The following is a 26,051-nucleotide window of genomic DNA, read 5'->3' as shown; positions in this document are numbered from 1 at the left end:
AATGGATTGGTAGAGTAACCAACAGAGAGGGGCAGGGCAATGTGGGGATGAACAGGTCAAGTGGCAATCTGGAGGAGGGGAGGATGGAGACATGTGTGATGTGATAAAACCCTCAGGAATACATTTAACCAAAAGGTTAACAACCCTCTGTAACATCAAGTTTGAGTTTTTTTAACACTTAGTAACTGTGGAAATAAAGATTGAATTAGCTTTTTGTGATTATACATTGAAAACCATTTCAACATACCGCAGTGCACAGGAGGGATAAAGCAGAATGCAAACCATGTTTTAGTCAACTTCACAACAATGTCTGTGCTTCATAGAAACTAATTTGTGTACAGGCTACAGCAGTGAGAAACATGTCTAGTTCATCATTACATTATCAACTTAGAACTCATTCCTCCTTCCAATTCAGTAAGATGTTTTTACTTACAAACCTGTAATCAAAATAGTTAGTTCTAGCTTCCTCAACAGCAGGTGTAATGTGACTCACACTACATTGCAAATTAAAGGAAAGTCAATAGCAAAATGATCTATTGTAAAAATATTGACTGAATATTAAATAAGTTTAATATAAGTGATACAGAGAGAACATGATAGACGCAATAAAGTGAACAAATTTTACAGAAATTAAATTACTGCAAAGCACAGCTGCTGTTTCCACCAGTAAAATATGTAAGTTATTTTGTTTACAGCCAAATCATACAATGAGTAATTTGGTGGGTAACTATTTTGTTATTTACATCTCAAACTAAGAAACATCAAAATAAGAGTAGGTTATTTGGCCCTTCGAGTCTGCACCACCATCCATTACAATCATGGCTGACCATCCCTACTCAGTCCCCAGTCCCCACTTTCTCTCCAATCCCTCTAGCCTTAAGAATTATGTCAAACGCCTTCTTGAAAACATTCAATGTTTTGGCCATAACTGCTTTCCATGGCAGAGCATTCCACACTCTGGGTGAAGATAGATCTCACCCTAGTCCTAAATGGCCTACCTATATGCTTAAACCAGGAACCCTGGTTCTGGTCTCCCCAGTCATGAGGAAATGCTGGATGGATGTTCCCTTGTTTAGTTCTGTTAGAATTTTATAGGTTTCTATGAGATTCCCCTCCATTCTTCTAAACTCCAGTGAATATAGTCCTGTCCCATCCAGTTTCTCTTCACCCTGCTATCTCAGGACTCAGTCTGGTAAATTCTCTTCACATTGCCTCCATAACCTTCTTCAAATAAGAACACCAAAACTGCACATAATATTCCCAGTGAGTTCTCACCAAGTCCCTGAACATCTGCAAGATGTCCCTGTTCCAGTACTCAAATCCTCTTTCTATGAAAGCCAAAATACCATTTACCTTCTTCATCTCCTGCTGCAGCTGCATGCTCATTTCTAGCGACTGGTGAGCAAGGCCACCCAGGTCTTGTTGTACCTCCCCCTTTCCCAATTTATCATTGTTCAGATAATTATCTGCCCTACTGTTTTTGTTATCAAAGTGAATTATCCACATTACACTCATCTACCATGCATTTTCCCATAGATGGATGCTAAAGGAGGGGTCTTACTGTTGTTAACATTTTCCATGAGATATAGTTACCTGTGCAAAGGTTGGCAGGTTCACAACTTTATACAAGCTACAACTATGTTCCCTCACACAGTGTGACCAGTGATGATCTACTAGATTACCACAACCGATACAGCCACATCAGAGTGTCACATCACCGATATAAATATTTAACCCTAACTGTACAAATGATTGGTTGAAATGTCAGAAATGTTTAGCTCTATACAGGGAGCTACAGGAGAGGAGTGCATTACTCAATTGATGCTTACGTGGATAGTTCCTCTGGATCCACTCAATGCAATCTTCAGCAATCTTCTTCGGCTTTTTTGGCAGGACCTCATATTTCAAGTTGTGTCTGTTGAAGCTCATGGTGAACCTGCAGAATTTCAACATGAAACCTCAGTACCAGAACTCCGTATAACACAAGTGTTAGCTGACTCCCAGTAGCTTGTACAGAATGTACAAAACTGTAGGAATACAGTACAACCTTGGTCGTCAGAACATCAATTATCTGAATTTTGGATTATCTGAACAAGATCTCAAGATCTCATAAAAAAGACATTAGACAACCCAGCATTCAGTTATCAGCTAAAGGGCATTATGGCGTGTATTGCTGGATAACCAACGCATGTTCGGATAATCGGCACCCATAAATTACCACTTGTTTATGATCTGATCAGTTATCCAAATGATCAGTTATCCGAACAAAATATTCCCCGCCTGTCCCTTTCAGATAATCGAGGTTGTGCTGTACGACACATCAAATAATTCCCTATATGGTCAACTTCCCAACGTCAGTTACTTCATTGTGGGCCACACAGAAGTAGGATACTTTACCCGTCAAGATGAGGAGGGAAACTGTAGGTTCACATACCCCTTATCTATTCCTTGATGTATGTTAGCAGCCAGATATACCGCTAGGTCACCCAATCAGGTGGAGTTAAAAAAAAAGCAGGTTGACACTTAAATAAAACTCTTTGGGCCCTCAGGATGTCCGGAAATAACACTTCACTGTCAGTTAATTATTTGTGGTGTAGTTACAATGGTAAAAATGGTAGCGAATTTTCTTATAGGAAGCAACATAAGAATGGGAGCAAGCCAATCAGTCCCTCAATCTTGTTTCATTATTCAGTGAAATTGTGGTTGATCTGCAGTCTAACTCCACATTCCTGCCAATGGCTCATATCTCTTCGATAAAGTTTTAGTTATGCAAAGATACTCTCTTACATTTAAAATGATCAACCCTGACCCAGCAACTGCAATTTGTGGAAGACAGTTTCAAATATCTACCACCCATTGTGTGTTGAATATTAATTAATTGAATTGAAGTTCCACCAGATGCAGTGTGAGAGACTCGACCCCACACCTCCAATGTATTAAGCTGGTTCCCAAGCCCAATGAGAATACCATCAGCCAACCATCTCTCACCTCCTTGAGCAAAATAAATTACTTCTTACAAAAGTAAAAAACTGCAAATGGTGGAAACCTGAAATACAAATTTAAAAAAAGCTGAAAAAATTTGTTTGCAGCTTTTGTGGAGGTCATTGACCTGAAATATTGACTTTGTCACTCTCTGTAGATATTGCCCGACCTGCTAAGTTTCTCCAGCAATTTTCACTTTTATTTTAAGTTGCATTTTTATCTGTTTTTAGCAGGTTTAGCTGAGGCGTAAATACTGGCCAGGGCACTGGGGAAAACTACCTCCTCCATTTCAAATATTGCTATGGGATCTTCAACATACCCCTCTGGTGCAAAAACAAGATTTGATGGAGTAGCTCTAATGGAAGACATCACCCCAATCAGTACAGTGCTCCTGCAATATCAGCTTGCTTTACAAGCTCAACTTCTGTGGTGGAGCTTCAAGGCCACAAACTACTAATTCCAAGGCTCAAGTGCCAACACAAGGACAGAGTACCTCTTAGAGACGGGGAGGAAAGAAATGTATGTCAAATAAACGAAGCTGATTTGAAGGAAAACTGCTTTCAACATATCAGAGGAGCAGGAGATTTACCTCAGTAACCTAAGACTACCATTTAGCCTAAACATCATCCCTAAATCTCAGACTATACCATCATTTTCATGTTGTTGGTGGTTGCCAAATGTCCTATGATAGTGTCAGCATTTCAAAAGGCACTTCATTGAGCGAATGTGCTTTGGGATATCTGAAAATCAGAAAGGTACTATATAAATCCAATCCTCTCTCTGTTTACAACTTTTGTTGATAAATGGATAGGAGAAGTAAATAAAATTAAATTTTGATTCAGAGTTAAATCTGGGTGTTAAGAATTGGTGGTGCTGATAACTAAACATTTTTGTCCGACTGAAAGAAAATGACAAAAAGAGTTGCACCAGTAATTATTAAAACGTAAAATATTTACAATAGTCCTTTGGTATTGCTCATAGGACGGCAGAAGATCAGGGCTTAGAAGGAGGGGAGTATTATACTGCAGAATAGTACGATTCTGCTGCTAAGATACAATAGGGCATCACTTAAGACCAAAGATTCAATTCCTGGAGAGCTCTGTCAAAGACAGGCAGAGGTTTTATATCCCTGATTCCTACCCAGTGTCAGAAAATAACTGTTTCAGTTTTTCTCTAAAAACCCACCAAAGTGCAAAATCTGAAATGTGACATTTCGAAAGGCAAACAAGTGAATATCTGATCATGGTTAATTAATCTAAACATAATATTCTTTCTCTCCACTCTCATCCACCAAGAAAAGAAGAAACGTACACTTGAGGCTTTAGCATCTTGAGCTGGTTGAGGATATCTTTCTGGACCCGTGGTGTGGCTGTGGCCGTCAGGGCCATCATTGGGATTGTGGGAAATCTGCTCCGAAGCTCATTCAGTCTCTTGTAATCAGGACGGAAATCATGGCCCCACTAGGGATAGAAACAGAAAAGACTTCAGAAGTAATTGAGAAATGAGCACATGGTGCTGAGAAAAATAAATAAGTCTTCAGTAACATTTATTGCCACCAAAGGGTTGGTAATAAGGGGACAGAGGACAACCAGTTCCAATGCTGCAGTCAACAACGTGTGCTTATAAGCCTTGCTCACTTACACCAAAGCCTCAGACTTTACAAAAACTAGGAAAACAAAGTGAAGCGAAAAGAGAAAGGTGAAAAACAAATCACTACTGTAATATAACTGGGGAATAACAAACAAAGGAAGAGCTTCCAGTGAGGAAGGGTGAAGGGAGAGACAAAAGTAGGAAAGAAAAATCAGGATTCAGTATTCATTTGGCCCTCATCCAACATAGGAAACAGGCTGGCTGTTCACCCAGTATGGTGCTAAAATGGATTCCTTCAGCTGGAGCTTACTGACAGAGGGGCCCCTGGCCCACTCTATCTCCCAATTGGACATCAAACTCTATCGTCTATCCATGCTCATCAAACGTCATCATATGAGCAGTCAGCAAAGAATGACATTTTGCAAGACAGGCTTGTCTTCAATTGTTGCCACCACTGAGATCTTAATAGGGAGCATCTCCAAGGAAAAGATCTTTTGTTTGTACAAGCCGCTGCGAGCTGTGATATGCATCGTAAACTGCAGCCTACGCTCATTTGGTACTAATTTACAAGATGAATCATGGCTTTGAACAGCAGGTATAATATTGAAAAAGATATTGCTCTCTGCTATTCCTGAGGGTGTTTGTCAGCTGAGTGCATCCACCCACTCAAAACACTCCTCCTGATGACTGCGGAACTGTTTAGAAAAACAAGAGGAAGCTCACCACTACCAGCAAAGCAACACATTTTGGGTGCAGTTCCCAGTCTGCTCTGAACTAACCTTTCTCAGCTGGGGTGTCACAATTAGCTTCAACCCCTGGGGAACAGAAATACTGCAGCCTGGATTTCTCATCGAGTGACACTTTGATGGGAAATGGGAGTATGGCCATGCAAATGGTCTCAAGCTTGGATATGCACTCATGGTCAGTAAGCATTGACTCAAATGGAAGAGGCAAGCACTTCAATTAGCAACAAGTAGGACACAAAGAGGCTTCATTTCAGATCCTGGTGTGCATGCAACATGCGATGCTCCCTTACCCAACCTTCTGCGTACAAACAGAAAGAAAATGTATATTTATATGATGCCTTTTAAAAACCTCATGACATTATGAAGCATTTCACAACCAGTGAAGTGCGGCACAGCAAGATCTCACAAAGAACAATGTGCAAATGGCCAGAGAATTTCTATTAATGATGTTGGTTGAGGGATAAATAATGGCAGGACATCAGGCGGAACGCTCCTGTTCTTTTTCAGACTTGATGGTTTTTCTCATCTACGTGAACATCTATTGAGAGCTCAGTTTTATGTCCCACCCAGATCTCTCACTGGTGTTTGACATGAATACTATGTAATGGGGCCTTGAGATCAGAATGCCACCAGAGTCAAAGATGAAATCTAGACATAGAAGCATCAAGTTACCTGGCTAACACAGTGAGCCTCATCGATGACAAAACGAGACAGAAGTTTCCTCTCGTACAAATTTACCAATGCAGCAATCAGTCGGTTACTGGCACTGACCTGGATTAACAAGGAGAATCAAATTATTAGGCCAGGAAAATGTCACTTAAATGAAAACAGAAGTTGCTGGAAAAGCTCAACAAGTCTTGCAGCATCTGTGGAAGGAAATCAAGAGTTAACGTTTCAGATCGAGTGAGCAAATGTCACTTAAAGTTTATTCTCAGGATTTACACATCACTCAATTCTCTAGTTCCTCAAGAAGATGGTAGACACTTGTTACCTATTGCCTATTGTTTGGTACAATCATCTAGATGGTTGGTGCACAGTTAAGAGTCAACCACAATGAAGTTATGAATCTGCTAGTGCTTCCAGTACTAATTCTCAATATTTCCATAAACTATGGAACAGGCTCAAGACTGAATGATAAAAATTTCTGACAACTCTCACACATACAACATGTGGTGATATAACACAGATTGTCCCTCTGATGTGGGTATGCGTTTCCTCAGCCTCATTGTATGTAAATTCCTAATTTTAAGTCACTAAATCATGCTGTAATTATGTGTCGCTATAAGCATCATAACTAATTTGTTCAGTTCTAAAAGGAGAGAAATCAGAGTTTATGCTGAAACTTCCATACAGATGAAATATTGAGTTAAATATTTCAGAGGAAACAAAAATGGTTCTAAAACAAAACACAGAATGTGCTGGAGAAACTCAGCAAGTCTGGCAGCATCTGTGGAGAGAAAACCAGACTCAATGTTCGAGCCCAGTATGACTTAATCAGAATAGTACAATGGCATCACATGCAGCATATTGAATGCCAATCGTGCCTATAAAATTAAAAAGGTGGGTTTATATGCTTTTCCAATCAACCTTTTACTTTCAAAATGTGGATATAGGAGTTTATAACATAAGCCTGTCAAACTGCAAACATCCACTTTTAATGTAGGAGCTGCAGTCCCATCGCAGGTAAAAGGGTATGATTTTTGCATGTTAAGAGAAATAGCTCCATTCACAATCTCAGGATACCTCAAAGTTCTTGAGTGTCAAAGAAATGTGTCTGGTCACTGATGTAAAGTTACCTGATAATAACCAGGTAATTTGTTCTAACAATGTTGATCCTGGGGATAACTCTGCTACTCTTCTTCAAAATAGCATCGTTGGAAGCTTTTACATCCATTTACAGGGCAAGTTGGAGCTCAATTCTCATTACCCATCTGAAAGATAACACCAGTGCAACACACACTGCACCTATATTGGGACTGCTATCTAAAATTAGGCACTCCTATCTTTTTGTATTAAGTCCATGTGATATAAAAAATAAGGACAGAGTGTACAATGTTAAATGGGTTCTGCATTCTGTATCCTTGTGCAATTAAACACTGCTCTCTAACATCCATCACATAAAGGCTCTTGGCACTGAGAAACACCACTGTGTCACAACCGGTATTTTACCAGGACTCCTTAATTAGAATACAGCAAAAATTAAAACTGAAGAGCAGCAATTGCAATTTAAATGTATACAGATAAATGACATATTACAAAAATACAGAACACAGAGAAAGAGAATATCAGACAGAAACCAACACTAACAGTTTATATTCTTACAGCACTCCAAGCCCATAGCTAAACTGAGGGGAGAATGCATTGCTACAAAACAGATTTATAATTATGGGCTCCTTACACAAAGCCCACAATCTTAAACCCACCAGAGAGAAAGGTGACAATGTTGTGGTTCTGCTCGCCGAGCTGGAAGTTTTTGCTGCAAACGTTTCGTTCCCTGGCTAGGGAACATCATCAGTGCTGTTGGAGCCTCCTGTGAAGCGCTGCTTTGATGTTTCTTCCGGCATTTATATTGGTTTGTTCTTGCCGCTTCCGGGTGTCAGTTTCAGCTGCAGTGATTTGTATGTGGGGTCCAGGTCGATGTGTCTGTTGATGGATGTTCTTGCCGTTTCTGGGTGTCAGTTTCAGCTGTAGTGGTTTGTATATGGTGTCCAGGTCAATGTGTCTGTTGATGGAGTTTGGGGATGAATGCCATGCTTCTAGGAATTCTCTGGCTGTTCTCTGTCTGGCTTGTCCTATGATAGTGGTGCTTTCCCAGTCAAATTCATGTTGCTGGTTGTCTGAGTGTATGGCTACTAGAGATAGCTGGTCGTGTCGTTTTGTGACCAATATAAATACCGGAAGAAACATCAAAGCAGCGCTTCACACGAGGCTCCAACAGCACTGATGATGTTCCCTAGCCAGGGAACGAAACGTTTGCAGCAAAAACTTCCAGCTCGGCGAGCAGAACCACAACAACGGATACCCGAGCTACAAATCTTCAATCAGATTTTAAAGGTGACAATTTTCAGCTGGTTAAACCAGAATATCAGGAGGAATCAATAATTTCCTAATCTAACCAAAACATACATTTGAGGCTCACCTTCTCAGGTGTGCAGTAAAGCAACTTCACAACAGGATCCTTTTTGGACAGCTGCATATAGGTACTGGCAGCCTCAGAGTCACTCTTACTCGCAGTTAGATGTGTTGCTGGAATCTGTTAATGGAAAATAAAGGGCACATTTCAAACATGACTCCAGGCCTTCTTTTCCTCCACACAAGTTTCTTGATGGTTTGCTCCTGCTGACTGGATCTATTCACACCTTTAGAGTTCTCAGTATTTTGGGTGGGTGTCAGGAGTGCTCAATCAGGTCAGGCAGCATCCGAGGAGCAGGCGAATCGACATTTTGGGCATAAGTCCTTCATCAGAATGAAGCTTGTGGACCGGCGTTGAGAAATAAATGGGAAGAGGGTGAGAAAGCTACCCACCCCACCCCCTTCTATTTATCTCTCAGTCCCAGCCCACAAGCCTCATTCCTGAAGAAGGACTTATGCCTGAAAGTCAATTCTACTGCTCCTCGGATGCTGCCTGACCTGCTGTACTTTCCCAGCAACACACTCTTGACTCTGATCTCCAGCATCTGCAGTCCTCACTTTCTCCTAGAGTGCTCAATCATCCACTGAATCTAGATCTCTCTTCTTTTCCCTTGCAGAGTGACACTGACCTTTTAATTAGCAACAACATTGGAAAGGCGTTTTGAGAAGGAGCACACCATGCAGGAAATCAAAATTCCAATCAATCTCTTACAACCAAATAGCACATCATGTCAGTGCTAAAGTCGGAGAGTTTATTCTGCCAATGAGGCAGGTTAAATACTGTAATCCCCTAGTTTGCTCATATTGCTCAATCTCATTAAAGACCCGCACTTCCACTCTCAAGCAGCTCCTTTTTGCTACCTTCAATATAAACATTAAACAATGAAGCAGAGAAAGAGGCCACTTGTCCACTGGTTCTATGCAATGTCTTCAAAAAAATTTTCAATTAGCAAAGTCCAAACTTTCCCCCTCATATCACTGAAAATTCCTCAAAATATTTATTCAATTCTCCTTTGAAAATTACTATCGTAACTGGTTTTACTGCTGTTTCAGACAGAGAAAATCTCACTTTGATGCTTTTGTCAAATCCCTTAACTTTTTTTAAATCACCACATTCTTGCCAGGTAACAAATTCTCCTTCTTTACTCGGTCAAAAGCACTCAACATAGAATCCTACTATTAAATCTTCACTCAGTTCTCTCCACACGATGAGCAATTTCAGCATCAAACAAGCGCATTGAAATATTCCTGGTTACTGCAGCTGTATCTTGATAGCACTGATGAGAAACAGGAGGTGCATTTCTATCGCAGAAGTGAATAAAGAGATACTTAAACTCACGTCAAACAAGGTCAGTTTCTGCACCTGATCCAGGATCAGTGACCTGAGTGGGGAAATCACAACAGTGACTCCTTGGGTGAGACAGGCTGGCAGCTGGTAACACAAACTCTTACCACCACCTGAAACAGACAGACAGCACAAATCACAACACAGAAACACAGGGCAAACAGCCAAAGCAGTCAAGAGAATAATCTGAAACATAGCATTGCTGTGTAATGATTATTTGTTTTCAGGTAGACCAGGTGGTTTTGTGACCCTTTCTTATGCTACGTTTACTTTCCTCTGCAACACTGACCAAAGAAAAGGGACTGTCCCTGGTGACCTCCCAACATCAAGTTTTTTTGTTACCACCAGTAACAATATGGAGTGCCCACAGCATTTTATTTTGCCATTTGTGAGTTAGGGACATAGAGTTCACAGAGGTCTACAGTGCAGACAAAGGCTCTAGGGCCCATCAATGTTGAATGTAAACTGACTGCCACATACGGCAACGTAACAACCGTAACTACAGTTACAAAAACAATTGTTTGGTTGTGAAGCACTCTGGGAAGTCCCAAATCCTTTTAATCTGAACATGCCGGCCAGGTAAATCTCTCCACATGAATGGATTCCTCAGAATGTCATGGGTACTTAATGTTGGGAGATCAAAGAAAGCCTCGAAGGGTCACTGGATGATGGACATTAACTCTTCCTCTCTCCACAGATTCTGCCAGACCTACCGAGTTGCTCCAGCACTTTGTCCGTTTCAAAGAAAGCCTCAATCCTACCCCTTCATGTTCATTGGAACGGGGTAGCTAGTTTGTGAGGAAGAGTATTAAGAGGCACAGCTGTCACTGAACAACAACAGCAGTGCTTCCACCACCACCTAAATCATTCAGAACAGACCAGGGTGAAAGGAGAGTCTAATTTGTTCTGTAGAGCTCAATTACTCACTGAGCAACACCCATTAGTGTTCTGCACACCATGATTGTGTCAAGGCACACAGAGGAAACAAAAGGTCTTTACCAACCAAACTACTGGGGGAAGATATACTATACTTTAATTATGACTGTTATAAAGAGATACTACAAACAAAATAAACACAACAAATGAAGTAAAGAAAAACAATGGCATTCATTGAAAAGCACTGAACTGATATCCATCTCATTTAGGAGAACAACATACCAAGGCAAACACTACGCACAAAGACACTAAGATGCTTTTGAGTAGCCCAGACAGCAGTGGTATGTCGGCACAGTACAGCCACTTACAGTTGATAGCTACACCTGATCCTTGTACATTTTATATCAGAACATTCTTGAAATAAAATCACCTTATAAACATTTTATTTGATCATATCTTTTGGATAAGACATTGAATCTGTGGCCATGTTTTCCTTCCTCCAGCCATTTTAGCAAATATTTCTTTCTCAACCAGATAACACTAACACAAATTAATTGGTAGTTATCACATTGGTACTTGTATGAGCCCTACTATATGCTCATTGATAAGTATGAAATGTGCCAGAAAACAGTGACTACTCTTTTAAAGCATGTTGATGAATGTGCAACACTCTGGGTCAAATTGAGTCATGACAGGCACCTTTAAAATCTAAGCCTTTCTTATAAATGAATGCAAGGACAAGCTGTTAATGAGGTGGTTAAACACCCCAGTGGAGTGTAGCAATGTTCACACAGATCATTGGAGAGACTATGTTAAAATCTGCTGTAAAATGATCCTCCCACCTTGAGGAAATAGATCTTGAACAATCTGAAATCTTTAAATTAGCCACTTCCAGTGATAATGAAAAAACACACCTTTATGTAATTTGAAATACTGACTCAAAATTATGTCGCCAAAATTAGAAATAGCTGGAAAGAAGGTGGGAGGCAATGATTTGGTGACCCTCAATTGAGGTTTGCAAGAACATGTAGATGAGGACAGTGGTAACCTCAGAATTTCCCAATGCACTTTCCAGCCAATGAAATGCGGTTACTGTTGCAGTGTAGGAAGTTCAAGCAGCCAACTTGTGCACAAGCTTCTGCTATAAATAACCAAATCAGTTGTACTTTTGACATAATAAAATAAATATTGTCCCAAATTCCCCACAGTTTGTTTGAAGAGTGACTGAGCTGGCAGACAAGAGAAAAGAAATAAACACCATTATGCATTCAAAATCAGTTATCTCAAATAAACAAAATTAACTTGCATTTATTTAGTACCTTTGATACAATAAAAAAAACTTCAAATTATTTAAGCTACTTAGAGTCATAGAGATGTACAGCAAAGAAACAAACCGTTCAGTCCAACTTGTCCAAGCCGATCAGATATCCAAAACCAATCTAGCCTCACTTGCCAGCACTTAGCCTATATCCCTCCAAACCCTTCCTGTGTATATACCCATGCAGATGCCTTTTAAATGTTGTAATTGTACCAGCCTCCTCCAATTCCTCTGGTAGCTCAATCCATTCACCCAGCAACACACCAGCCCCTTTACACTCTGCATGAAAAGTTGCCCCTTAGATAACTTTTAAATCTTCACCCTCTCACCATAAACCTATGCCCTTTAGTGTTGGACTCCCCCACCCCAGGGAAAAGACCTTGCTTATTTACCCTATCCATGTCCCTCATGATATCATAAACATCGACAAGGTCACCCCTCAGCCTCCGACGCTCCAGGGAAAACAGCCCCAGCCTATTCAGCCTCTCCCTGGCAACATCATTGTAAATCTTTTCTAAACACTTTCAAGTTTCACAACATCCTTCTGACAGATTATTCCAGAATTTCTTGGGTATTTACCTGTGGGCATCAAGACAAAGCAATCTTCGTTCAGCAGGGCAGCATTGATCGCTTCCAGCTGGTTTGTTCGGAACTGGTGCAACCCAAATTTCTTGTGAAAGATACGCATCATCTCCTTGGAGTGTGGGAAGTGGAAACCTCGGAAACGCTCCTGCACAGGATTTCTGGAATGCCCTTGCTCATGGGAAGCCTCTGATGGAAAATGAACACATCAGTTCTTGCAGTGGTCTACTCAGAAGTGTAAGACTTAGTGAGCATGGTAGTGAATACAGTTGGAAACTGATAGGCTGATGAAGTAGCATTTATGCCACACAATGAGCATCCCCAACAGAATATAACTATTTTCCCTTGACATTCAATGATATCACCATTGCTGAATCCCCCATTGTCAACATTTTGGGAGTTACCAATGGACCGGAAATTGATCTGGACCAACCATTTAAATACTGTGGCTCCATCAGCAGGTCAGAGGCTGAGAATTCTGTGGTAAGAAACTTACATCCTGACTCCACAAAGCCATCCACCTCCTGCAATGCACAAACCAGGACATAATGCAATGCAATCTGTATGAAAGAAGCTTCCAATGACACTCCAAAAACTTGACAACATCCAGAACAAAGCAGCCTGCTTATTGGCACCCCATTCACAACCTTCAACATTCCTTCCACCAATGATGTACCACGGCAGCATTGTGTATCATCTACAATTTGCAATGCAGCAACACACCAACCCTTTCAACAGCATCTGCCAAACCCACAACCTCCATCAGCCAGAAGGAAAAGGGCAGCAAACACAATGGGAGCATCACCACCTGGAATTTCCCTTCCAAGCCACACACCATCCTGACTTGGAAGTACATCACTGTTCCTTCCCTGTGGCTGGGTCAAATTCAGAAACTTCCTTTCCTACGGCACTGTGGACTGAAGCAGTTAAATAATTGGTGGTCCAATGAGCGAAGTTGGCATTCCAGCAACAAATATTAAAATATTCAACTGCACATGTTGAATAATGTGAAGTCATGTATTTTGAGAAAACAATATAAAGGCCTTTCTGGTATCACCTAAATGGTATGATTTTGAGAAATCCTCACCAGTGTTACAGTTAGTGTATAAAGTAGTTAAACATTTCAATATTAAGATGATCACAGAATACAAAGTCATGCCAGATTTTTAAAAATCACTGGTTAGGCCTGAAGCTGGAATGTTTTGCGTGCTACACTTCAGGAAGGACGACAACACTTTGGAAATGGGACAGCTGAGACTTTAGGACACAGTTTCTGTGGGTCTTTAGCAGTCATACTACAGAAGGGACAACACAGAATAAACAGCAGATACTACTTCATAGAATCAGGGTAATATAGGCAGCACAGGTCCTTGACTACAGAAAAGTGTGAATTAAAAGAAGAAAGAAAATTACATTTTAAAATCTGTTCTGTAGGTGTAAGTGGACATTACCGGAGATAAATAAGGAGTTGACTTGCTTTATTTTCAAAAATGGAATTCAATTTAATGCTATAATGTCCATAGGAATTCAACATGAACATGCATCATAGTCATGATCCAATTCTATTATTAGACTAGGAGTCAGGGCATTTTTTTTTCAATCCTAATTCAGAACACTGAGGCCATTTAAAGGGCCTCTACCACAGATTCAGTCAGGCTGATGGATTCCACACAGGCTGTATACCAAACTGGAATCTTTATGCAATATTCCAGTAAACAAAACAACCCACCGTAGGTCTCTGAACAGACTGATGGGTAAAGGTGCCAAATGATATATTCCAGAGATCCATAGATATTAGGTTCAATCCCTGGTCTCTGCCTAATTAGCTGATCCTTGTCAGTCCCTGCCACTGGCTCGAAGCCTTTGTGCTACACATGGAAGAAATCAGTCAGGATTCTACAATCCGTTCATCTCTGGTGCAGAGCACAACAAAGCAAAATGGTTCTGTTCGTGACAGAGATAAGTCAGAGAACATATTCAAACTCCTCCACTAACATCCAGTTCAAAAATACAGAAATAAACATCTGGTAATAGTGAGCATGGTGCTATCAGATCGTTATACAAACAACTAAACTAGTTTAGCAATGTCCCTTTGGTGAAGGCAATCTGCCCATTCCGGACTCTGCAACTCAGACTCTTACCAAACATGTTTGACAATCGTTACATCAAATTCAGAATACCAATATCTCAGAGCGGCCATGGGCTGGACAATAGGTTGCTAGCGATGCCCATATTCAAAGGAAGTGAGCGCTCATGGTGAGCGGTAGAGGATTGGAATCAGCTGTGGAGCATATAGCTGTAACAGCAAAGGGACAGCTAATAACTGAAGGCCTGAGCACACCAAGGCTGAACCGTAAAAACATCGAGTGTGCGCTGCTGGAAAAGCACAGCAGGTCAGGCATCTTCCAAGAAGTAGGAGAATCAATGTTTCGGGCATAAACCTTCATTATTCCTCAAGAAGGGCTTATGCCCGAAATGTCAATTCTCCTGCTCCCCGGATGCTGCCTGACCTGCTGTGCTTTTCCAGCACCACACTGTCAACTCTGATCTCCAGCATCTGCAGTCCTCACTTTCTCCTCCCTGAAATGTAATAACATCAAGTCTTGGGTACATCAAGTCTGAAATATAATAACTGATTAGTTAACCAGGTATGTATTTAAACAAGGTCATTGTTCTATTATAAACCCTAAAGACAACTTAAAACTGGAACACTAGTTACCTGAGGAGCCCTGCAGTGCTTGGGATTTTTTGATGCTAGCAGTTGCAGAGGGACAAGATGTGTGCTCACTGCCATCTTGAGCTGGAGTCTTTCTCCAGGCCGTTTTAGTTCCTCCCTCTCGGATTGGCTGAATTGCTCCATGCGAGAGGTTTCCATCAGGTTGACTTGGTGAATTCAGAAAACATTCTGGAACTTCCTCTACATCTAAATCATCAATGTCAAAGTTATCAATATCAATGTCATCAAACATCGAATCCTCTTCAGCCATGCAGCTCCTACTGTTTTCAGTGAACTGCTTCTGATCAGCAGCAGTATGCATTCTTGCAGCAGGTACATGGGTGGATTTGTCCAAGTCATTTCTGCTTGCAGCATCAGAGGATCCATACGAGATGCAATTGAGTGAGGAATACTTAGACTGAGGTGCACTTGGTGGGGAGGCCTTGTTCCCTCCAGTTGAGAGGTCTAGCTTTCTTTGGATACATGACTTACTGAGCAAGCTCTTGCAATTGTCAGATGTTGCACTCTTCTTCTCTGTATGTGCAGGGGTTTGATCCACTGCAAAGAAATCTTCAGTACTGAAAAAATTATCTCTAGGCATACCTGTGGTTTTCAAGGAAGATTTCTTGAAAGTAAATGTTTTGGGAGAACCAGGTCCCTGGGATGAATTAACAGAGATAGGTGAAGTAACACGATCTGTAGAAATATTACTCACAGCACTGCTCTGCTTGGATAATGTGACAGCTGTTGAAATACCTCCATTTAATGTGCTCTGTGTTTCATTCTGATCAGCCAAAAGTTTTCTTCTGAAAACAAAAATAAGAATTGTTACCCCCTTCCATCATACTCTCTGTAGGCGAGCTGCAAAGCAGTAACGGTCTGTGTGTAAGGCAAACAGTTGTCAAATATAGTACTGCATAGCTCTTGACTATTCTGTAGACACAAAACACAGGTAATAAATAGAACTTCTGCCTTATTCTGTTCTACCACTGGAGGGAGATCCAGTCACAGAGCAGTGGCAGTAAAATAAAATACACAACTGCAGATATTCAAATGGAAACAAAAAAAAAGTGCTGGAGAAACTCAACAGATTTGGCATCACCTATGGAGAGAAGAGTTAACGTTCCAAGTTCAGTGACTTTTCATCAGAACGGAAAGGAACAGGGAAATTATGGTATTTACGTCATCGGGTTGTTTGGGGGGCAGGGGGGTGTCGAGTGCCAAGACAGAAAAAAAAGAGCAGACAATGGGATTGTTGATGATTTGTCTGGAGATATAGGAGATCTGGAGCTGCGAATCTGTGAAAGATACAGCACGATCGTTTTGCAGATCTCCATTCTAATCCTGAGTGCCCATATGCCTGCCGTTTCCTACTTTGAAACTTTCGTCTGAGGCCTGCTGCAGGAGTTCAGTGAAGCTCAACTCCATTGGGAGGAACAATACCTCATTTTCTGCCTAGGTGTGAAACAGCCCTCAGGACTCAACATTGTGTTTAACAATTTCAGAGTGTGAACATCTTTCTCCGTGTGCATAACCCACTCTGTATGGGTTACTCCCAGCTCAGTCAACCCAGTTTCAACAGTTCAAACCAACCATTCAGTACTCATCTCCAGGTTTATCGTCTGCAATCCTTTTGTCTACTTCTCCCTTTCTTCTCCCTCTCTGGGCACCTCGCCACCCATTCAACTTATTCCTTCTCCTCCTTTCCACCAGCATAAAGATCACTTTTCCAACGGTTTTGACTGACTGGCAGAAGGCAGAGAGTAAGGATTAAGAGATCTTTGTCAGGCAGACAGTGACTAGCAGAGTTTCACAGGGGTCCATGTTGGGATCACAACTTTAGACATTAATAATCTGGACAAAGGAACTGAGGGCATGGTTGTTAAATTTGCAGGTAGTGACAGGTAGTGTTGAGGAAGTGGGGAGGCTGGAGGAGGACTTGGGCAGGTTAGGAGAGTGAACAAAGAAGTAGGAGATGGAATACAATGGAGGAAAGTGAGAGATTATGCACTTTGATGTGAAGAATAGAAGCATAGACTATTTTCCAAATAGGGAAAGACTTTGGAAATTTGAAACACAAAAGGACTTAAGAATGTTAGTTCAGGATTCTCTTAAGGTTAAACATGTCAATTCAGTTGGCAGTTAGGAATGTTAGCATTTATTTCAAGGCAGTTAAAATACAAGAGCAGGGATGTAGGGCTGAGGGTACAGAAGGCTCTGTTCAGACCACGTACGGACTATTGTGAACAGTTTGTAGCACCGTATGTAAGAATTCAATTCTGGTTTCCCGACTACAGGAAAGACGTTATGAAACTTGAAGGATTCAGAAAAGACTTATAAATATGTAGTCTTAGTTGGAGGGTTTGAGCTATAGGGAGAGGCTGAATAGGCTGGGGCTATTTTCCTGGAGGGTCAGAGGCTGAGGGGGACCTTAAAGTTAATAAAATCATGCGGGGCATTGTTAGGGTAAATACCCAAGATTCTTTCCCCAGGGTAGGGAGTCAAAAACTAGAGGGCATAGGTTTAAGGTCAGAGGGGAAGATTTAAAAAGGACCTAAGGGGCAACATTTTCACACAGTGGGTGGTGCGTATATGGACAAGGTTGCCAGAGGAAGTAGTGGAGGCTGGTACAATTACAACATTTAAAAAGCATCTGGATGGGTATGTGAATAGAACGGGTTTACAGGGATATGGGTCAAATGCTGGCAAATGGGACTAGACCAACTTCAGACATCTGGTCGGCATAGACGTGTTGGACCGAAGGGTCTGTTTCTATGCTGTACACCTCTAAGGATCTGCTGGTGTTGGAGGAGATCAGAGGAGGTTTAGAAAAATGATCCTGGGGACGAATGGCCTGTCATATGAGGAGCAATTGATGACTCTGGGTCTGAACTCGATGCAATTTAGAAGGATGAGGAGGTATCTAATTGAAACTCAAAGCATACTGAGAGGCCTGGATACAGAGGGCGTGGCAGAGGCCTTTCCAGTAGTAGGAGAGACAAGGACCCAAGGGCTGAAGCTCAGAATGAAGGCACAACTCTTCAGAATGAAAATGAGGAGGAATTTCTTCAGCCTGAGGGCAGATGATATGTGGAATTCATTGCTGCAGAGGGCTGAACTGGCTACGTCGTCATTGTTTTTGCATTCGATTATAAACTTCAATGCCCATATTTTGAGTCAATCATAGAGATGTACAGCATTCTAACCCATCCATGACAACCCAATCTAGTCCCACCTGCCAGCACCCGGCCCATATCCCTCAAAACCGCTCCTGTTCATATACCCATCCAGATGCCTTTTAAATGTTGAAATTGTACTAACCTCCACCGCTTACTCTGGCAGCTCATTCCATACATGCATCACTTTCTGAGTGAAAAAGTTGCCCCTTAGGTCTCTTTTAGATCTTTCCCCTCTCACCCTAAACCTATGCCCTCTAGTTCTGGACTCCCTCACTCCAGGGAAAAGACCTTGACTATTCATCATATCCATGCCCCTCACAATTTTATAAAACCTCTAAAGTTACCCCTCAACCTCCAACACTCCAGGGAAAACAGCCCCAGCCTGTTCAACCTCTCCCTACAGCTCAAATCCTTCAACCCTGGCAACATCCTTGAAAGGGTTTAGAAAAGATTTACAAGTTTCACAACATCTTTCCGATAGGAAGGAGACCAGAATTGCATGCAATAGTCCAACAGTGGCCTAACCAATGTCCTGTACAGCCGCAACATGACCTCCCAACTCCTGCACTCAATACTCTGACCAATAAAAGAAAGCATACCAAACACCTTCTTCACCATCCTATCTACCTGCGACTCCACTTTCAAGGAGTTATGAACCTGCATTCCAAGGTCTCTTTGTTCAGCAACACTCCCTTGGACCTTACCATTAAGTGTATAAGTCCTGCTAAGATTTGCTTTACCAAAATGCAGCACCTTGCATTTATCTGAATTAAACTCCATCTGTCACTTCTCAGCCCATTGGCCCATCTGGTTCAGATCCTGTTGTAATCTGAGGTAACTTTCTACGCTGTCCACTCACCTCCAATTTTGGTGTCATCTGCAAACTTACTAATTGTACCCCTTATGCTCACATCCAAATCATTTATGTAAATGACAAAAAGTAGAGGGCCCAGCACCGATCCTTATGATACTCCACTGGTCACAGGCCTCCAGTCTGAAAAACAACCCTCCACCACCACCCTCTGTCTTCTACCTTCCAGCCAGTTCTATATCCAAATGTCTAGTTCTCCCTGTATTCCATGGGATCTAACCTTGCTAACCAGTTTCCCATGGGGAACGTTGAAGTTTAGATTACTTACCAATGTGGAAACAGGCCCTTCGGCCCAACAAGTCCACACCGACCCGCCTAAACGCATCCACCCAGACCCATTCCCCTACATTGGCCCCTGCACCTAACACTACAGGCAATTTAGCATGGCCAATTCACCTAACCCGCACATCTTTGGAACCTTGTCAAATGTTTTACTGAAGTCCATATGGATCACATCTATCACTCAGCCTTCATCAATCCTCTTTGTTACTTCTTCAAAAAACTCAATCAAGTATGAGACATGATTTCCCACACACAAAGCCATGTTGACTATCCTGAATCAGTCCTTGCCTTTCCAAATACATGTACATCCTGTCCCGCAGAATTCCCTCCCGATAACTTGTCCACCACTGAGGTCAGGCTCATTGGTCTATAGTTCCCTGGCTTGTCTTTACCGCCCTTCTTAAACAGTGGCACCACGTTTGCCAAACTCCAGTCTTCCGGCACCTCAACTATGACTATCGATGATACAAATATCTCAGCAAGGGGCCCAGCAATCACTTCCCTAGCTTCCCACAGAGTTCTAGGGTACACCTGATCAGGTCCGGGGGATTTATCCACTTGTATCCGTTTCAAGACATCCAGCACTTTCTCCTCTGTAATATGCACATTTTTCAAGATGTCACCATCTACTTCCCTACAATCTATATCTTCCATGTTCTTTTCCACCGTATATACTGACGCAAAATACTAGTTCAGTATCTCCCCATCCCCTGTGGCTCCACACAAAGGCCTCCTTGCTGATCCTTGAGGGGCCCTATTCTCTCCCTAAATACTCTTTTGTCCTTAATGTATTTGTAAAAACCATTTGGATTCTCCATAACTCTATTTGCCAAAGCTATCTCATGTCCCCTTTTTGCACTCCTGATTTCCCTCTCAAGTATACTCCTACTGCCATTATACTCTTCTAAGGATTCACTCGATCTATCCTGTCTCTACCGGACATATGCTCCCTTCTTTTTCTTAACCAAACCCTCAATTTTTTTAGTTATCCAGCATTCCCTATACCTACCAGCCTTTCCTTTCACCCTGACAGGAATGTACTGTCTCTGGTCTCTCGTTATCTCATTTCTGAAGGCTTCCCATTTTCGAGCCATGTCTTTACCTGCAAACATCTGCTGCTGCACGCCAAAACCAAAGTTCTAAATGTTTCATTTTATATTAGCGGTTATTAACAATGTGCATTTGTGTAGCACCTTTACAGTCATAAGATATCCCAACGTGATTCACAGGAGCATTAGTTAGAAATTGACAAATCAGCAAAGGAGATATTGGAATAAATGATCAAAGATTTGATCAAAGAAGTAGCAGTTTGCAGTGAAGTATGTGGTATTGAGACTGAGAGGCACAGGGAGAACATCCCAAAGCACAAGCATCTAAAAGTCCAACCACCAATTATGGAACAAAGGAAATGGGAATCTGAAACCAGCCAGAATAAAAAAAAGCAAAGATTTTGGAGGGTTGTAAGACTGGTAACGTTTACAGAGATAACGAGTGTGACTGTATATTTGTATTTTACTGTTTGCAGGTGATAGATATTAACTGGGGAATTAATTTGAGCCCCTGTAAATAAACATAGAGAGAAACTTTAGGTTGTTATGTTAATCATACCTCCAGTGCAGACAGGATCTTAATGTGAACCTTCTAGCTCAGCTGGGGGAACACTACCACTGCGTCATGAACCTAGGAGTATACACTTGCAATGGTGAACTCTGTACATAAATATCCAGTGGGTAAAGATTGGCTCCAGTTCTAATATTCATTAATTGGCTTTTTAGAGCAAAACAAAAAGGGATGAGTATATGGAGATTTGGAAAACAGAATGAGAATTTTAAAATCAAACCATTTTGTAGGCCTGTGGACAGATGGAAGATGGTCATTCAGGGGGTTGTGCAAGTCCATAAAGGGAGGAGAGTTTTGAATCATTTGAAGTTTATGAAGGTGCAATATGGGAAGCTGACCATGAATGAGCACTGGAAATAACTGAGGAACATATCTTTAATTATCTCAATGGACTGGTTTCAAAGATTCATGAATAGACTGGAAGCTTCTGGCTGAGAACCAACACTTACCTGAGCTCTCTATGCTGAAGCAGTTGACTTGCACAGGACAGACGCTGCAGTTCACTCACAGGAATCTGTTCAACCAAGCTGCAGATATTTGCCATTACTTGAATCAATTGGTTGCTGTAGCCCACCGGTGTGTCTGTTTCATTTCAAAACATATAACATTGGTGCCTTAAATATACACAAATTCTCAAGTTTCAATATCCAAACATTCAGCCAACACATCTGAAATCTGTCACCAAGAAATATTTTGAGACCCAGCTGACCAAACATTAAACAACACAATGTAACTACCAGGAATGCAAAACAGGCAACTGTATGGGAAAACTCTACATTTCAACCTATCAGGCTACTCCTCAGGATTCATGTCAAACCTGCTCTCACATGGAGTAAACGAGGCAAATGACATAGTCCCATTTAAGGAGAAGCTTGCAAATACAGGGTGGAAAGGAATATGGAAAGAGTTTGTCAATTGGGTGTGAAGAGGAGGGGAGAAGGTTCACATCAACCAGTTAGGCTGATTGGCCTGTCTGCATGCTGTAAATACCATGTTATTTTCTGGCTAAAGCAGTTTCTCCTGATTTTCTTATTAGATCTAATAATCTTACGCGCTGGTATCCTGTGACAATGAGCTTTGAAGTCAAAAGTAGGTGAAGTTTTTATAGCAATATAAATGGTAGGTGAGAAACAGGGTGTGGAGGCTTAGTGCTGTCCCCATTTTAAAAACCTTTAGCTTTACATTTCCATTACAAATTTCTGCATTGAGATCTGGAATGGGAATTGCATCGAACTGGTAACCCTGTAATTGCATCCTTCCTCTGATGGCAGTTCCTATTACAAAGGGCATTGGACAAAGGAATTCATTTTAAAAAGTTAATAAAGACATTTGTAAGTAGAATCTTCGAATGTTTATAGACAGAGGCCATTGTATCTATACTGGCTCCACAAGAACAACTCCTCTACTGCTATCCCCTTGCTCTTTTCCCGTAGTCATTCAGACTGTTATCTTCAGATAAATACTCAGTCCCATTTTGAAATTGACAAGCCATCCATCAACATTTCGACAAGCATCTCAGACCCTAATGGCCCACCCTATGAAAAGGCTTTTCTTCAGGATGCCACTGTTTCTCTGTCAATATCAAACAGATTCTTGACCTTTCAGACAATTGAACATAGATCAATTTTGGCCTTATTGTGCCAACTTTTTATTCTACTCTGAGATCAGACTAAGGTACACACCCTTCGTTGTACCATCATCCACGTGCCTATCCCAAGAGACACTTAAATGGTTTTCTCAATCGACTCTGTTCAGATTGCTCATTATTTTGAACACCTCTCTCAAATCTCCTCTCAATCAAGTCTTCTTTAAAGAGAACAAACCTAGCTTGGTCAATCTATTCTTTCGTGCTGTGGTACTTTATGCCTTGAGTTATGAAGCCCAGAATATCGTAAACCTTTTTAAGCACTTTCTCGACCTACAAAAGGACAGAGTCTCAACAAGCTCAACCTTGGGTTACTAACATTACCTTTATCTCTTGCATTATCTGATGTACACATTGATTCCTCGCTGTGTTCGTTTTCTTCTGGCCGTGAACAAGCCAAAGAGATAGATCTTTCTTTGGATCGCACAGTCTCTGCTGAGTCACTGTGGACAGAGATTTTATCAATTAACAATTATAATGAAGAATACAGCTGTCCAGAAACTGTCAAGTTTTCCTCGCTCTATAATCATCCATTTTCAAAACTCAGCACCCGCAACGTAATATCTACTAAATTTAATGCTTACACTAGGTCCCCAGACATCCAGCAAACTTGGGGGGATTTTGGCAAGATTGTGAACCAGTTAAGAGGTCAACTAGGACAAAGAACGGGGTTTGCAGGTGACAATCATTTTTTGTGCCACTGATGTCCATTTATGGATCTGTGAAAAGTTGGTCCTAACTCAACCTGCTACTTAAGTGGGATGAAGAATCAGAGGGTTTATTACCTATCTCTATCAACAAACACATCGCGTTCGACTCCATCTACCACCCCCTGAGAAAAAGAATAGGAAATGAGATCACTACAGGAATTGACATCACCAACCCAAAGAAACCCAAGCATATAAATAAAAAGCAGGAATCATGAACAGTGCTTCACTTGGAGGCTCACTGAAGATGTTACCTAGTAGGGTGACGAAACATCTGGAAATGAACCTTCCAGCTCAGTGAGCAAACCTACATCCAGAACCTCAACCTGAGCTACAAATCTTCTCAAAACTCGCTAAGTTTGTTATCTGCCACCATTAAGGGCAGTGCCAGGTGGACAGGTACCATCAACTTATACCTCTCAAACATGGTGCTACTGTGTTTATTTTTTAAAAAGAACATGTGCAACTTTTCAAATCTACTCCATCAGTAATTCCCCACATTTCAATATCAGTAACTGTAACCTCGATTCCATAACCTTACACACTGGAATTTAGTCTCCAAATCCACACAGCACCTGCTTCACCTCACAACTGTTCTCTTTAATAGGAATCAGGGTTGATAATCTGCTCCTCATATTTCTGAGAAGGGCCCTGAGATTTTTTCACTGCATCCAAGGCATTCTATAAATGGCTGACACAACTGTTCTTTACTTCATTGCAGATGGAAGAGGCTTAAAAAAGGAACAATATCTAGCTTGAGATCAGCATCCTACTTCTCAGGAAGTGCTGTGCATCCTGTTTGTGTAGTTATTTCACAGATTCTTGCACTGTGTACTACAGTCCTATACTATAGATACCAGAAGACCTCAAGTTTCTTTATTTGGTCTGTCATCTGTTCTGAAGTGGAATAGAAAAGAATAAACAGTTTTCTCTGTAGTACTGGGGCTAAGATTCTTTGCTGCTGTTATTCCCAATCCAGTGTAAAGGAGGTCACAGAAGACAAAATGGGTTCAACTTTAGTACCCTCCGCAGTTATATAGCTGAGCAAATACTCAGGACAAATTTCATGTATAAAGAATGGGTACTTGGGTGATGTATGAAAGAGCCGAGGCATTGGTCTGTGTCTCAGTGACAGGAGCTGGTACCCTCAGAAAACAACAGATCGAGATACTGTTTCCAAACCAGAAGTTGAAGATATGATTGATGTTGTAGAAGTACTGAGCACGAGGGTATCAGCAAATTACATTAACTTGCACAATGCATCTTTCAGGATCTGGCAGGGATACACCACAGCAGCATTTGCCAATTGTTCAAATCTCTCATCAGGACTTCAGACTAACTTTAACCAACACTCCAGTGCCTGATCTTACATAGCTACAATTTGAGACCTTGCAACCCATCCTGCCATTCAACATGCCCATGGCCAAGCTCCTATTTTGCAAGGGGTGTCTGACCCATTTTTTTCACCTCTTCCCCTCTCTCCCAGAACCAACTCTGGTTCCTCTTGACCTGACTTTCCCAGTCTTCACATTCAAAGAATCATCCTCCACCACATTCAACAGAATGTCACAATTAAACACATCTACTGCTTAAGTCATTCTGTAGGAATCATTCCACTTATGACAACCTAGTGCACTCTTAACATTTTCTCACAGCCAGGACACCATCCCATATAATTGCAGATATAAAATCTGCCTTTTTACTTCTTCCTTCTTCATTGTCCAGGGCCCCAAAACTCCAAGATGAAGCAGCAATTTATACATACTTCTCTCAATCTAATCTATTGTATTCACTGTGAACATTGCTGTCTCCTCTACAGTGGTGAGGCCAACTGCAGATGGGTGACTGCTTTGCAGAACACCTCTGCTCTGTAAGAACAACCCTGACCTTCTGGTTGCATGTCCTTCCAATACACTTACATGTTCCCATACTAACATTTCTACCCTAGACCTGCTGCAGTGTTCGAACAAAGCCCGATACAAGCTGGCAGAACAGTACCTCATTTGCCACCTAGGCACTTTACAGCCTTCAGGAGTCAACACTGAGTTTGACAACTTCAGATGGTGAACATCGTCCTATACTTAATTCTATCCATTTCCCTTCCACCCAGTGTCTTGTATATATGGGGTTGTTCTCAGCAAAGCCAACCTATATTTGACTATTCATACCTGTCATTAACACCTAGTTTGTATCAGACACATTCCTTTACTAATAGCACTCCCTTTGTCTTTTGCTCTGTACACCCTCACCGTCTGTTCCACTTGCTCCTCCTCCCACTTTAAACAACATTTTCCAAATCTATTCCGTTCCAAAAAGAAGTCACAGGACTCAAAATATTAACTGTTTCTCGCACCACAGATTTTGCGACACCTGCTGAGTTTCTCCAACATTTTGTTTTTATTTCATATCTCCAGCTTCCAATCAGGTGAATACAAGTCACATCAGGTTCAGAAAGTGAAA

At 41.4% G+C, this 26,051-nt stretch overlaps 1 protein-coding gene across 2 annotated transcripts in view; it reads right to left on the bottom strand.

Annotated features, from left to right (window-relative positions):
* blm (BLM RecQ like helicase) overlaps positions 1 to 26,051 on the bottom strand; it is a 56,324-nt gene that overhangs the window by 18,269 nt on the left and 12,004 nt on the right. For both annotated transcript variants that reach the window (XM_060853070.1, XM_060853071.1), the window contains exons 5-13: positions 23,209 to 23,327; positions 21,689 to 21,821; positions 15,291 to 16,093; positions 12,569 to 12,760; positions 9,790 to 9,908; positions 8,458 to 8,571; positions 5,991 to 6,089; positions 4,294 to 4,442; positions 1,830 to 1,936 (exon numbers count right to left, since the gene is read on the bottom strand). In XM_060853070.1, the coding sequence (XP_060709053.1) occupies positions 1,830 to 1,936; positions 4,294 to 4,442; positions 5,991 to 6,089; positions 8,458 to 8,571; positions 9,790 to 9,908; positions 12,569 to 12,760; positions 15,291 to 16,093; positions 21,689 to 21,821; positions 23,209 to 23,327 (1,835 nt within the window). The remainder of the gene's footprint in view (positions 1 to 1,829; positions 1,937 to 4,293; positions 4,443 to 5,990; positions 6,090 to 8,457; positions 8,572 to 9,789; positions 9,909 to 12,568; positions 12,761 to 15,290; positions 16,094 to 21,688; positions 21,822 to 23,208; positions 23,328 to 26,051) is intronic.

Source organism: Hemiscyllium ocellatum, chromosome 39, assembly GCF_020745735.1.
Source record: "Hemiscyllium ocellatum isolate sHemOce1 chromosome 39, sHemOce1.pat.X.cur, whole genome shotgun sequence".
NCBI lineage: Eukaryota > Metazoa > Chordata > Chondrichthyes > Orectolobiformes > Hemiscylliidae > Hemiscyllium > Hemiscyllium ocellatum.
Note: the sequence above shows the minus strand (reverse complement) of the source record. Positions and strands in the feature narration are given on the sequence as shown.